Source organism: Papilio xuthus, unplaced genomic scaffold (assembly GCF_000836235.2).
Source record: "Papilio xuthus unplaced genomic scaffold, Pxut_1.1 DF826115.1, whole genome shotgun sequence".
In the NCBI taxonomy this organism is placed as follows: Eukaryota; Metazoa; Arthropoda; class Insecta; order Lepidoptera; family Papilionidae; genus Papilio; species Papilio xuthus.
In genome coordinates, this window is record NW_013532534.1 from 4,983,513 (window position 1) to 4,998,550 (window position 15,038).

A 15,038-nucleotide genomic window follows, 5' to 3' on the forward strand; every position below is an offset into this window, starting at 1 on the left:
CAGCGCCGCACGCAGCACTCGCCGCAGCCAGTGGTCCGGCAGGCAGGCCGGCGCGTGCAGCAGCGCGCCCGCCACGAACCGCGCCAGCCCTGCAGCGCCATACAACTCTCGACCCAGCGATGCCGCAGCGGCGCCCACCAGGTGACACACCTGTTTATAGATACAAAAGTATGTACTTCTCATTTTCCGGTTTCCACCACTACCACTGGACTTGTTAAATAATAAGCTAGCTCACGTTATCATGCAGCGTATGGAGGTAGTTCTGCATGCGATCTTGTGGCTCTGTGGGCGCGGGCGGGGCATCATCGCGAAGGCCCAGCAAGTTGTGCCGTTCTGCGGGCGGAGGGAGGAGGGCGCGGCGGTGCGCGGGGTGTCGCAATGCGACTGCGCGCGGCTCATGCAGCTCGTGCAGCGCGCGCGCTAGTGCCAGCGCGTGCGGTAGCAGCGGGAGCACGTGAGCGCTGCACGGGTTGCGCCACACCGGGTTGCCCGATGACGTCACGCCAGCACCAAAGCCGCCGCGAGACGCTCTGCACAAACACGCATATACATTGATGGGATGCAATGCTCTTGTTAATGGAAAGAAAATACATGTCTACGATATTAATTTTGTTCTAATGCTATGGATCTACAACCTATTTAAATCGATATCAGATATTATATTAATCCGCTGAGATATTAATGTGCTATGCTACACATTGTATCTCTTCATTTTTAAACATTTAAAGATTTTCTTAGTATGACATTTTGAGCACAACATGAGTTGACTATGACTAACTTGTCTGGGTCAGCGGGCACGTGCGTGCGCTTGACGACGCCGAGCAGCAACGTGAGCGCGTGCAGTAGCGTGCTGCGCGCGCGTCCGCGCTCCTCGTCGTCGGCGGGCGGCGCGTCCAGCCCCACCAGCCGCGCCAGCGCCTCCGCTGATGACACGTGCGGGGCCAGCGCTGCCCAGCGCGAGCTGCAGTCGCCCAGTACCTAACAGAAATAGTATATCATGTACTACTGATTACGTACTAAGATTTCAAGTAGAAGAGTAGAAGACTTTTTTTATTTCATTTTTACTTCTTCAAACAGTCTGGGGGGGTACAAACAACAACACCCAAAGTTTTTTTTAATAAAATTGGGTGTTGTCAACAAAAACGTCGTGTTATTTAATTCTTGTGTGGTTTTACCTGTGCGACGAGCGCTGTCTGCCGCTCGTAGCAGCAGAAGTGGTTGGAGACGAGCAGCAACGCCTCCTGTATGGTGACGCTCTCCACCGCGCTGAGGTCAGGCCGCGACAATGCCGCGCTGCACATCTCGTTCAGCCGCCCGAACACCGGCAGCAGCAGCAGAGGGTACTGCGCAAATACTTTACTAAAGATCTTACGTAAACTAAAGTACGCCCGGCAACTTATGAAGGCTTTGAATTCTTACTTAATTCTAATTTATCCTACTAAAGCTACATTAACAATATCTTAGTTTTTATTTCAAAGCTTTTTGTGTACCTTAGAGCCGAGCTTGACGAGTAGTCCGGCGGCGTGTCTGCGCACGTTCTTGACGCTGCGCGAGCGCCGGTCCTCGGGCGGCTCGCCCTCATACAACAGCGCCGCGAAGATCTTGTCCAACACGCGCGGCAGCAGCTCCGCGCCCGCTTCACCCACACCCGGACCTAAAAATAATGCCAAGTCTATTATATTTCTGTCCAGCAATCGAATCTACTACATTCCAGTTATTATTATTTATTTTTTTAAATTCAAATAGTCACAAACCGGCTAGCTGGCTGTATGCACAGCTGAGGAAGACGAATAGTGCGGAAATGAGCGAGAGCAACAAGGAGAGCAACAGTGGGGATCGCGGCTGTGCGTCGACGCAGCGTCGCAGCAGACGCAGGCCCGCCGCCGCGCACGGCCGCGGCTCAGCCTGCAGCAGTCGCGACAACACCACATCCAGCACCTGCACACACATGTACATGCAATATAAGATATCTCGGCACCTCTTAACGCGAGTCTTTGCGCAGAACACACTTTAAGGTGTATTGTGTGATGCGGGGTGGGGCGGGGGGATGCCACTGCGCACCACAAACGGTGCTTGGGCCACATTGTTTTAATTATAGCATACGCATTGTTTTAATATATTGAAAACTTAAGCCAAGACAGAGGGCAAAAAATACATAAAGGTCATTAAACATTGTTAAAAATCTTGTTGAAATCATTTTTATAAACGAATGTGTATTCAATATTTTAGGTTACCTGAGACAGAGCTTCCCACTCGACATGCAGCGGGTGCGTGACGTCGATGTGCGGCGGACAGGAGTGCACCTTGTCGAGCGCCGCCTGCGTCCACTGCTCCACGTACGACCACGTCACCAGCGGCGCCGCCATCATGCAATACCTGACCATACAACAACACATTCATACATAATGTATTTGTAAGCAGAAATAAGTCACAATTTTGATTAACACATCTTACTCAAAGTAAATAGAACACGCAAGTAAATAAAAGATATCAATGTAATCGCTTTACTATTAACTACCTGTAGTAAATAGTTTCCATCTTTGAGTACTTTTGGAATAAAAGTTTGTAAGATGTTACCTTACCTAAAACTATCCAATATTTCAGTTCGGCAACGGCTAAAGAATATCGCGAACTCCTGTTCGCTGTCGTAATCCATACATGCGTACGCCACTTCATCAGACACGCCGTTGGCTCGAGAAGATGGATAGGATACCTGGAAATAACTTTGCTATAATACTATAAAAACTTTTGTAATTACAAATTATATAAATAGCAACAACACATGTACCACATTAATTTGACTAACTTTAAAATTAATAAATTTCAAATTTCTAAACAATAAACAAGTAAGAAAATATTTTATAACATTGGCAATCCATCAAAACTGAAGATATAACTTTACTCGATTAATTAAAGGTAATATAGACTTACTTTTAAAACCTTAGGAGCGGCAGCTTGAAGCCACCTGGGTACTACCGCGACAACCAGCGGCAGTTTGGATATATGATCGTGTTTGAGGAATGCCAGCCACACAGAGTTAGCGGTGTGTGCCAGTGTCAGTGACGGGTGGGAGGTGAGGAGCAGCGTCGTCTCCAGCAGCACTGGCAGCCAAGCCTCCACGTTGCTGGCGTTGGACCACAGCGTCGTCAATTGCTGCGCCAATCCTGCTAAGACCTAAAAAAGTTACAGATATGCCAAACAGGTTTACACAGTCAACATTATTTGATGAAAACTAATATTAAAATTATTTTATTGTACCTCTGAAATAAATATAATTATACCTGATTTCACCATGAACAACCAATATTAAATATTATTAATAAATACAAAAAAAAAACAAATGTGTTTATTCCAACCAGGTTTACACTTCAGCCATATCATGATCATATCAAATTAATGATACCAAATTAACTATAATATAGTTTTTTATTATACCTGTGATAGTTTCTTCAGGAACAAGTACTGCTTCTCATCAGCAGTTCCAATACTGGCAAGTGCTGCACGATGGATTGATGAGATTGCATCTTCACTAAATAATATCATTAGTGGCTTACGTTCCTTTGTCTAGAAAAGAATATCATAAAATACATTTTTAAATTATAACACACTCTATTACACATAAAGGATGTTTTGTTTGTAATAGAATTTTGTAATGTAGTACTTACAGAGCCTTTTCTATTGACAACTTGCAGCAAACACTCTGCAGCTGGCAATCGGAACACTTCATCTTGCAGCAGTATGCATAAGATTTGTAGCAGTCGACCGTCATTCATCACAACATGGTTTGTGGACACCCATTCAACAAAACCAGTCAATGTCAGTAATACCACCTAAAGAATAACTCATACATACAAAAATGCAATTGTTAATTCTCTATTACATTCTTCTGCATATCAGATATGACAGAACAATGAATAATTTTTTTTCAATTATTGCACTAATATGAAAAAGACTGTCAATATTCACCGTCACCCAAAACATAGTTTTAACTAGTTCAGGAGACAGAACCCTACCAATTTTTTTTGGTGCAATTATAATTTTTTTTATTTAATTATATTTTAATATGTTAACCTGTACAACACGACCATTGCTTGCGGCAGCCGCATAATCCCCAGCAGCAGTCTTCTCTCTGAACTCTTGAACATGAAGTTCAATTAGCCGCATAAAGAATGCAAATATCTCAGCCATGTTACTTGTCAGTGCTTGGTAAATGTCCTTGCGACGTTGATGTTGCTCCAAAGTCTGTAAAATGTAAAAAAATATAATCAAGTAAAAATCATTAGTCATTATTTAAATTCTATTGTTTTTCTGTTCAATTGTTAATTCAATAATATAAAAATTCATTCAGCATTATTGCTTGTTGTTTACTAGGTAGGTATATGAGAAAATGATCTGCACAATATTTTTGTACATAATTACAAGGAATAGCAATCTAACCTGTAATGTGGCCACATCTTCAACAAGCCGCAGGAAAACATGTAGGACTATTTGAGTGTGTAAGTGTCCATGAGAGCATGCATCACTAAGTTCTGCAAGCAGCGTAGGCCATTGCTGTGGCCACTCACGCTTGATCATCTCAACTATAACCCGAGCTAGAGCATCATTAAGATGACCTGTCTCCCAACCACCCATATATAATAGCTTCATTGCATTTTCCTGAAACAAAATATGACATATGTAAAACTTGTGGTATCTACACAAAAAAATAGACATTAACAATAATAAAAAAAAAACTAGAAAGACGCAACGTTTATTCTGAAATAATCATAGTCAGCCAATATATAATCAGATGGTTTTACCTTAATAAATATTTTTTCTGCTTGTGTTATCTGTGTCCATCTATACTTCACAGTATGCTCCATCAACTGCAGGCCAAAATGTTTAACAACAGCTGAATATTGACTACCACTTGCTAAGAGAAGCCCTGCTTGAGCACACCATGGTGAGTTTTCTTTAAAACTGCAATATAAAAATAATTATTAAAAATTACTTTGGGAATAAATTATTTTGGAGTTTATTTACTAAATTATTTCATTGACATAACAGTTTCTTAATCAAGATTTCATATTACTAAAAGAATTCCTTGGTGATTACCAAGGAAGTCCTTAGACAACTCTGATTATGGATATAAAATATATTCTTTATGAGTGATATAATAGTATACACTATAAATTTTTTCACTGTGGGAATTGACTCATTATTGTGCTTATTTGGGTGAAGAGTCTTGAAATAGTAGTAGTGTTACCTCTCACAAGCATTGTAAGCTTGATTGCGGGCGTCATGTGACACGGCTGCATTCAGCGTAAGTTCCACTGCTCGGCTCAACTCGTCTGCTATGAGACCAACCTCCCCAGCCATGTCACCATTAACTGCCTCCACATTCATTGCAGCAAACAAAAGCTGTCGATGTAAAACAATAAAATATAAGACCTTGTCATCTCTTATAAATATATACAGTGTAAGTAAAGTAAAAAAAAAATATATTTAAAAAATAGACGTTGCTCAGAACAATATATTTCCATGTTTTGACAAAAAACTTATATCACTCACCTATTTTGATTAACTAGAAAACTGTAATACAACTTAATGCACTTCACATTTCGATTACCTCGATACTGAAAAGAATGTCCAAGTTTTAAACACGACTACAGGCATAAAATAAAGGAATTTTTATGGCAAGTACCCGGTGGTAGCGATCAAAATATTAAACTAAAACCTCTTAAGACCTGACAGAGACTAGAATAACAAGTAAACAATAGAAATGTCCAGTAACAGCTGTACAGAAACCTTATATTAGTTGTGTAGCACTTCAATTTGCGACATAATTAATAAAATTACATTCAAAACATAGGAAATACCTCGTGTCGTTTTGACTGAAAAGAATCAGATAATCAGAGTGAACCAAACCATAAATGTTATTTAATCTGCACTCGAAATCTAACACGTTTATTTTTATGTAAACCGGTACCTATAATAACTTTGAAATATATAAAGTATTCCGTGATGGAAGAGGAACTTTAAATAACCTTTGAAATATAATTTAGATATTTCCTAGCCGATTCTTTTCAATATTCCAAAGGACGATATCCGACTTCACATGACATTTCTATTTCCGGTTATTTATCTATGAATTTCAATGTTGTTATATTTTGACAGAAGCCAGAATTTAAAAATTGGTGTCTTTTTAAATTTCCCCAATTTGCTTTTCCTTTGTTTTGTTAGTAGTTGATTTTTACGATTGTTATCGAATGTTGCCTTGAATATATGCAAATATGTTTAAGAACCGAAAACAGATTAAGATTTATCTTCGCTAGTAAATGATAATAATAATGGATTCTAGTGCCCTTAAACCAACTTTAGAAAAACAACTTAAGGGTCACCATGGTGGAATTACAGCTTTATATTATAATCCTAATGATACACAAATTGCTAGCAGTTCCATGGACCATAGTGTTTTGGTAAATTTCTATATTTATGTGTATATTTAAATAATTCAAAAATCAAAAACACAATCTTTCCACTTATTTTAATGATTAAAATAAATGGGGAGATCATAATATTGCATGACAAATATTGATCTTTGCATAAAGCTTTTACTCTGGGATATAATTTTTATTGCTTTTTCAGCTATGGGATCTGAGTCGGCCCATGCGCAGTTACAGATTTCAGGGACATGAAGAAGCTGTAATGGATGTAACATTCTCTCCAAGAGGAAAGTATATGGCATCAGCATCCCGTGATAAGACTATTAGATTGTGGGTTCCAACAGTTACGGGCAGTACTGGAGTATTCAAAGCACACTCCCAAACTGTACGATCTGTACAGTTTAATCCTGATGGCTCACGGGTAAAGTTTAATATCACCACAAACAAAATTTTTAAATGATAACTGAAATTTCATTTTTCAATTAATCTTAATTTCTTCCTTATGCAATTTCTTGTAGATATTAACAGCATCAGATGATAAGATAGTAAAGTTGTGGTCAAGTGAGAAGTATAAATTTATTTCATCATTTGTGGGTCACACAAACTGGGTGAGATGTGCCCGAATGTCACATGATGGGTCTGTGATAGCTTCATGTTCTGATGATAAGACAACTCGGCTCTGGAGTCCTGATACTGGGAAGTGTATACATGAATATAAGGATCATAAGGTCTATGCCACACATCTATCATGGCATCCATCTGGTTGTTACATAGCTATTGGATCATCACATGGAAATGTTATGGTTTATGATATTAGAACTCACAATCTTGTCCAGTATTATAGGTAATTTACATCTTTTAATATTTAATCCATAACACATTCAATGCCAATATATTTTATGCATTAAATTGGATTTGCAGTGCATGTCTGTGCTATTGAAAGTGTTAATAATATGATGTTTATTGTAATAAAGAATGTTTTCAGCATACACACTGATGCAGTGACACAGTTGGCTTTTCATCCTAGTGGGAGTTACATCTTGACATCAGGGAAAGATGGCAAAATAAAGGTATTTTAAGGAAAACTAAGGCCATAATTGTATTTACTTCTGAGTTATGACAATTATATTTTTTATCTAGATTTTAGATTTACTTGAAGGACATCCTATATTTACTGTAACTGGACACAATGGTGCTGTCAATTCAGTCAACTTTTCAACAAGCGGAAGTGGTTTTGCATCGGGTGGTGAAGACAAAATGGTAAATAATATATTGAAACAGGTCATATAAAATATTGAAATTGCTTATTAATACAGCTTGTATTTTGTAGGTTTTCATATGGCGTACTAACTTTACTGAATTTGCTGATGAAGGTAAAGAAAATGAAGAATGCAATCAATCTAAACCAGCACCACAAAGCGCTTCACAAAAAGCATCATCCACAAGAAGAACTCAGGTTGTGAAAAAGAGATAACATTTGTAGAATTAGATTATCATTGTAGTAAATTTAGTTCATATTATAATAGTAAGAAATTAAACCATCAATGCTTAGTTGTTATAGGAGTGTGTAAGACGCAAAATGCACTTCCAAAAAAATTGTTAAAGAGTGATTATTGCGGATTTTTTTGTCATTAAATAAATATTTAAAAGAATTTATTTAATGACAAATTTAATTTTTTTAAAAGATGTTTAAGTCAGTTCTGTACGATAGAACGTTTGACAATATAGGATATGGTATGATCTTTGTAATGAAGGGATTAATATATTATAGATAACGATTAAAGATTAATGTAGCAGAATGAGAAACTCATTCTTTGTAACAAAACTGGATAAATACAAACGTTTTTAATTTAACCAGCATTGGAAAGAGGTTGTTTTGTATTGTGTATACTTGTAAATACTAAAAAAAATGGCAAATAATATTAGTAAATATTGCACACACTTGTATTTATGTTTGTATATTTGAGTACATATGTCTGTAAATATGAGTTTTGTTAACTTTCGTTTTATGTAGGAGAAAAGATCTTAGTATTTAAAAATTCTTACTTAATGAATTCATCCTAAGATAGTTTTATTTTGTAGATACCACCTCCCATAGTATTGAAATAATTCTACAAATATTTAAGAAAGCACAGTTTGAAGTGGACCTTATTAGACTAATTTGACGAGTATTTAATATAAAATTCGTCTGAACTAGGGTGCAAGGTTATGGTACAAATGCTATCACAGTTCCAAGTATCCCATTGTCAGATTTGTCCACCTTGATGATCCTTCAAATGTAGAAGAACCTGTAGCCAGCAGTACTTTCTATGAAGAAACTAATGAAAACTTACGGAATGTTTCTGATCCAATAAACATCACATTTGAAAGAAATCCATCTAGAAGTGGCACAAGAAATGACATGGATTCAGAAGTTGGATCTCCAACATTTAGTGTTGGCCATATAAGTCACATTCCTCGTACACCTCCAAATCCTTCTACATATAGAGTACCATCTGTTATTAATTGTTCTGCTAGAGGCAATAAGGAAGAAGATTTGTTTGGGATGATTAAACTCAAGGAGACTGACATTTGTTATACAAGTGGAACAATAGAGTGGGTAGGACGCAAGAGAACATTTCCCTTAAACTCTGGATTTAAAGTTATCAGCGACAGCCACAGTTCTAAAAATGAAACTTGTGTTAAAAGGGCAAAAACAGATCCCTTGCCGAGCAAATTGAATAAGATAAAGGAGTGTGATTGTGCTGATGTTCTACCTACAGTCAATGCTATTGTCGATCACTTAAATGCTTTGCATGAAGCTGTAGACATAGTTGACTTGAGACTTAATACCTTAGAAGAAGTAGCTATTAATTAGTTGTAAAAAGTAAAATAATTGTTTATGAAAATAAATTTATTAAATAATGTACTCTGAAAAATATAGTTAATATTGATAACAGTTTTCTTATTTACAAACAAAGAATAAAATCATGTTAAAACTTGTCACATAGAACTACAAAGTTATAAAATGTTCTTCTTAATGAGAAGTTTAACTGAATTACAATATTTATAAAACTTGGTTCACAGCTTGTAACATTAATACCTGCCTTGATTTCCTTAACATAACTTTGCAAAGATTTATCATTATTGTGTTCCAACATAGGTTGTCTTTTTGCCCGTCTTCTTGATAACCTCTAGTAGCTGTTCAGCACTCAGAGAAGATGTTACGGATACTTTTTGTTCAGGAAGGCTGATAGACACTTCGTTAACGCCTTGGCCTTTTAACCTGTTTAGTACCCTCTCTACTGCACCCGAGCAGCCTTCGCATGTCATTTCTACGTTGAAAATATGGGTCTGTAACAAAATAGTTAATTAGTTTTATCAATTATTCAAGAATCGCTTTAGAAGTTAATTCTTTATTTCTTACCGATGACATGTTCGTATTCTTGTAAAGTATAAAAGTACAGGTAATTTATTGGAGATTAGAATATATTAAATAATTCCTTATCAATTTATCAAAAGATAAATTTTATCAAATAAAGTAAACGTAATTTGACAGGTTAATGACCCTTTACCTCATTTCAAATTTCAATAGAGTAAACATAAACCAATAATTTCAAGATTATCCACAATATTTTATAATGATACCTGTTATTCAAAAGTAAAATGTAAAGGCATGCCTAACATTTTAAATTAATTTTCAATTTGTATGTTTTAACGTATAAAGAATCTGTGCATTGGTATAAATTAAAATATCAAACAATGATTTATTTATCTGTCGGCTCTACTACTCACTCTTTCTCTCTCTGCCTGTTTGACAAATAGGCAACCAAAGAGTATATAAAATATTTTATATACTCTTTGTAGGCAACTGAAATATGGTGTGCTCGTATCAGTTATTTTATTTATTAAGTGTTTCAGAATTTATGTTATAGCTTAGATAGAATTAGAAACATGTCACTTATAGAGAGTTTAAAAGAATTAGGCTGGTAAGTTGTCGAATTAAAAATCTGGATATGCATCTTTGATTGCACTTTTATTACCGAATATTGTATATTTCCAGGCATCTCACACAGGAAGGGATTGATACTATTAGCGAAAATGGTGAAATTCAGGATGTAAACATCATAAGCCGAAAAGCTTTAGACGTAAGTATATCATCTAAATGTTTTGACAACTTGATAATACGGTTCATTTAATTACAACATCGTATTTCCGTCGTGATGTTGCAGTATGACTTGAGAGAAATTGGAGATGCTGCATTTCCAGAAGATTTTACAAAAGACCCTACCAAGCTCGAAAAACCGATAGTTGTTCAAATACAGAAGATAAGAAATGCTTCAGCACCAAAGGCCAATGAAGAATCTTGTTCAGCCCCTCGAATGTTGAAATTGACCCTTCATGATGGGAAAACAATTTGCACAGGATTAGAGACCAGTCATATTTCCAGCCTCAGCATTAATACACCACCAGGCACAAAGTTGTTGCTCAATAATGAAGGACTTGAAGTGTGTCATGGTATTATCTGGCTGTCTCCAAGTGTTATAACAATTTTAGGAGGAAAGGTTGCTCACATGATTGAAAAATGGGAACTAAATCGTAGCCTTGCAAAGCATACTAGAGGTATCGTTTATTATTCATGTGAAGTTTTAAATGATTACATGTGATAAAAGGACTCACTCTGAGTTTTTATTTGTATTTGACTTATACATAGAGGAGGTTTTTGTCTTCTAAGGATAGTAAACTAGAGATCCAATTGTTATAGCAAGAAATCTAATTGGATTGTTATAAGAATTTGCTATGATTTCACAACAATCCAACTATTATATTATATTATAAATAATTTTACTTATTATTAAATTCAAAATTAATTTGTCCAAATTATGTGTAGTTTTATATTTTAAACTTCAAAAAAATTTCTGATTCACTCTTTGAATTGTTGGTAATGATTTTTGTTGGTTGAAGGTGGTATAGGTGCTGAAGGTGGTCCTCCGCCATGGATTCCATTTGGACAGCGACTTGAAGCCATGACTTTGGAAAAACAGTTCAAGAGCTTACAAGAAGCCAATAAACAGGACAATGCTGAGTTTGAAGCTCAAAGAAAAGGTGCAATAGCCGAAGCTCAAAGGTTATCAGGTGTTAAAAAGGTATATAATACTTTTCTATATAGTAAAATAAGATCTATAGTCTGTATTAGTTATTCATATTTAAATATATAAGTTATATTTCAGGTATTTGGTGGAGGTACTAAACCATTACTGGATGCTAATGTCCAAAAGATTGTGGATGCTGGATTTTCTGAGGAACAAGCTGAAAATGCTCTTAAATATACAAAAAACAATGTTGATAGGGCACTGAGGATATTGCAAAAGAGAGATAATTCTGAAAACAGAAGCAAGGATAAAGATAGGAAAGAGTCAGACCCACCTAAACGTAAGCCTCGTCATAGGGAGCAAACAGATGATGATATTGTACCTATTAAACCATCAGGTATGGTGTCCTTATTTGATTTCCTGGAAGATAAACTTCCCAATATTCCAGATAAAGACAAGAATAATCAAAAAAATAACTCTACTGATGATAGAGGAGACAGGAGTTACCATAAGGAAAGACACAGTGCCAAAAGTAGTTCAAGATCGCATAGATATGATGGATCAAACAGGCATAAATCAGAAGGCAGAGGGCATTATTCAAATGATAGTCATCACAGAGATGATAGGAAGTACCAGAATCAGAATGAAAAACCACCAAGATTTCAGAAAAAATTGGATGAGAGAAATAAACAGCAACAACATCAACACCATCATCAGAGTCATCACCAACACCAACAACACCACCAACAACAACAACACCAACAACAACACCAACAACAACACCAACAACAACACCAACAACAACATCAACAACAACACCAACAACAACACCAACAACAACCACAACAACAACATCAACAACAACAACAACAACAACAGCAACAGCAACTACATCAACAACACCAACACCAGCAGCAACAAGATGTTAATGTCAATCTGAACTTACAGTACAACAACTCATATCCCAACCCACATAATCCATATGACCACACTAGGTATAACGATAGAAATTTGAATGATAATAAGATGCACTTGCCCCAACACTTCCGCAACAACAGCAATATAATGGATAGTTTAACTGAGGCTACGGCCAACTTAAATTTACTTTCCAATCCATCAAGGCCCAGTGAAGATATGCCCCGTAACTATCCAACACATCCAGACCAGATGTACCTCAAGCAGCAATACATGGCTAATCAGAATATACAAGACATGACTGGCTTCCGAAGGGCCAATGATATGCAAAAATATTCAGACCAACAGTATCAACGGAGGCAACATCAACAGTCAAACGGCTATATGGAACCCCAGCAAAATCTGCAAAACCAATTGTATGCAAATATGAATTACATTGGCAGTGCACAGAGTGGATACAATGGCCGGCAATATGGCTATGGAGGGAGACCACAGGAGTACAATACGATGCGACCTGCTGGGCCATTTCTGCCGGGCTCTCTGCTTGGTTTTCAAAATGCCGCTGTTAATGAACAAGCCCGAGCTATGCTTGGTGTCAATGACATCAATTGGAAAGTAGGAGACAGATGCCTAGCGCTGTACTGGGAAGACAATAATGTAAGATTTATTTGCATGTGCCTTTTGCTCTTTTCTATTACTCTGTTCTTTTTTACTGATATCACACTGTTTTTTTCAGTTCTATGAGGCTGAGGTCACTGGGATTTCAGCTAATACAGTAGTTGTTAAATTTTGTGCATACGGTAATCATGAAGAAGTTTTAAAATCTAACTGTTTGCCATTACCTGCCCAATGTGAGTATGTTTTTATAGCTTTTTAAACTTAATATGATTTTTTATGAATATATTTAGCAATGTATTTGTTAGTTGATTTTTTAAATAACATTATCATGAGGTGGCAAGAGAGCAGGCAGCCACGTGAATACCCAGAAATAGCGAAGCAACCGCTGTTTATAGACACACGCAATTACAGATGCATTGTTGCTTACCATTAGCCAACGGAGGATGGGACGCATAGTAAAAGGGTATATCCCCATCCCATGCGTCCCCCCTCCTCCGTCAAATCCACTTCCACTTCCCATTTGAAAAAATAGGAAGGGACAAATTGGACCTGCACACTCATCAGACTGTATGCGGAATTGCATCCACTAGAGAAGCGTGTCTTCTGTGTGGTCGTGGTATTGCACCGATCGAGCTGCCTAATTCGTGCAACAGATGTTATTGCTGGAGTCTACCACTGTTGTTGGTGGTTGATAGCGTTGTTTGTTATGTTCAGCAGTAGGTGGCAGCAGCGGGTACGTGTCACGTGGCGGCATGTTCCCCCCGCGCCGGCCGTAGGGGTACGCCGCGGCGCAGCGGGCGCGCCTCGCCGCCCCCGCCCCCGCCGCCGCCCCGCTGCCCCTCGCCGCGCCCAGCTGACCGCGCTCTCGCTCACACACACTGCACTGAGGTTACACCTATCGATGTCTCCTTCTAACATACATTGTTCAATTATGTTGCCATTTTACTTTTCAATATACAGTATGTTACATAAATCCTGTTTCTTCAAATTTTGTTATGTTCTTTTTTATTCTTAAAAACTATTATAATTAATTTAAATAATTTTTTGTCATATTTATCAAATTATACAAAAATATTTGCTATATATTGTAACAAAAATATTCGTAGGCATCTTTTTTCATACATCATGGACTTATTCGGTATCAGTAGATTTCTTGTTACTCAAATGGGTCTTAGATTGTTATGGCCTAAACCATATATTTCCAAAGTGTTTTTATTTATTTTCTTAGCAATAAAATAATTTGTTAATAAACTTTTTAGCAAAAATTTTATCCCGGATCTGACAGGGTTTTTGAAACATACTGTTTGTATAAAGCTTAGCTAAAACTTTAGGTCTGTCCTTTTTTTATTTCAAATGATAGTACATTTGTATCATTGTAGTGTGGTATTGAGTTCATCTTAGTAAAGCAAAAAATCATTAAGTATTATATTTTTAAAAGAATTTAGCCTCAGGAACCCACAGTCAGTTATTTATGTTCATACTGTTATTTGACATTTTGTTGGATCATCAGAAATTTCGCTTTCCCAAGAAGTATAACTTCTTTTTAGAGACATCGATGGGGAAACACTCTTATATTATTTATAACACATTGTCACGATGCTGCGTGGATATCGTAATATGAGCCTGAGTAAATTCACTCTAGTGAAAATTTACTTTTTTTTATAGAATCTTAGATTAAATAGAGAAATGTTACACTTTGCAATAATTAATAAAATTGCATAATAAAATATAGTTAAGAAAATATTTCGCCTTAGTCTTAGTTTGTGAATCTCACAATGTACATAAGTTATTCTTTGCATTGATAATTTGCATAACTAAATGTTACTATTTATCCTTAGTAAAACTCTTTTTGAATTTAATGCCGAAAAGATAATTAAGAAAAAAAAATTGAATTTTATAATCTTTCAAATCCGATACATGAATATGTGAGGGGGAGCTATCTTAACCCTTTTAATGCCATTGGCTCACCATGCGAGTTCAATGTGATTGGGTAAAAATGGTAGTGGCA

At 36.8% G+C, this 15,038-nt stretch overlaps 3 protein-coding genes across 3 annotated transcripts in view; 2 read left to right on the plus strand and 1 right to left on the minus strand.

The window, feature by feature from the left end:
* Ranbp21 (exportin-5-like protein Ranbp21) overlaps positions 1–5,852 on the minus strand; it is an 8,757-nt gene extending 2,905 nt beyond the window's left edge. The window contains exons 1-16 of the mRNA XM_013319469.1: positions 5,551–5,852; positions 5,246–5,400; positions 4,800–4,959; positions 4,438–4,656; positions 4,072–4,242; positions 3,666–3,830; positions 3,436–3,564; positions 2,932–3,174; positions 2,583–2,713; positions 2,235–2,376; positions 1,755–1,938; positions 1,491–1,654; positions 1,176–1,343; positions 779–978; positions 236–530; positions 19–150 (exon numbers count right to left, since the gene is read on the minus strand). Coding sequence (XP_013174923.1) covers positions 19–150; positions 236–530; positions 779–978; positions 1,176–1,343; positions 1,491–1,654; positions 1,755–1,938; positions 2,235–2,376; positions 2,583–2,713; positions 2,932–3,174; positions 3,436–3,564; positions 3,666–3,830; positions 4,072–4,242; positions 4,438–4,656; positions 4,800–4,959; positions 5,246–5,385 — 2,643 coding nt within the window. The 5' untranslated portion in view covers positions 5,386–5,400; positions 5,551–5,852. The remainder of the gene's footprint in view (positions 1–18; positions 151–235; positions 531–778; positions 979–1,175; positions 1,344–1,490; positions 1,655–1,754; positions 1,939–2,234; positions 2,377–2,582; positions 2,714–2,931; positions 3,175–3,435; positions 3,565–3,665; positions 3,831–4,071; positions 4,243–4,437; positions 4,657–4,799; positions 4,960–5,245; positions 5,401–5,550) is intronic.
* A 281-nt stretch (positions 5,853–6,133) lies between these two features.
* LOC106123584 (Proteome of centrioles 1) lies at positions 6,134–9,550 on the plus strand. The gene is made up of 7 exons (XM_013319991.1): positions 6,134–6,458; positions 6,628–6,846; positions 6,944–7,269; positions 7,411–7,495; positions 7,566–7,685; positions 7,756–7,881; positions 8,623–9,550. Exons 1-7 carry the CDS (start codon positions 6,318–6,320, stop codon positions 9,280–9,282), a joined length of 1,677 nt encoding a protein of 558 aa, XP_013175445.1. The 5' UTR covers positions 6,134–6,317; the 3' UTR covers positions 9,283–9,550.
* Positions 9,551–10,343: 793 nt separating this feature from the next.
* Positions 10,344–13,839, plus strand: LOC106123461 (Tudor domain containing 3). The gene is made up of 8 exons (XM_013319799.1): positions 10,344–10,393; positions 10,468–10,552; positions 10,637–11,027; positions 11,370–11,551; positions 11,636–12,215; positions 12,420–13,069; positions 13,149–13,263; positions 13,745–13,839. The coding sequence occupies exons 1-8, from the start codon at positions 10,359–10,361 to the stop codon at positions 13,804–13,806; spliced, it is 2,100 nt and encodes a 699-aa protein (XP_013175253.1). The 5' UTR covers positions 10,344–10,358; the 3' UTR covers positions 13,807–13,839.
* The last annotated feature ends 1,199 nt before the right edge of the window (positions 13,840–15,038 follow it).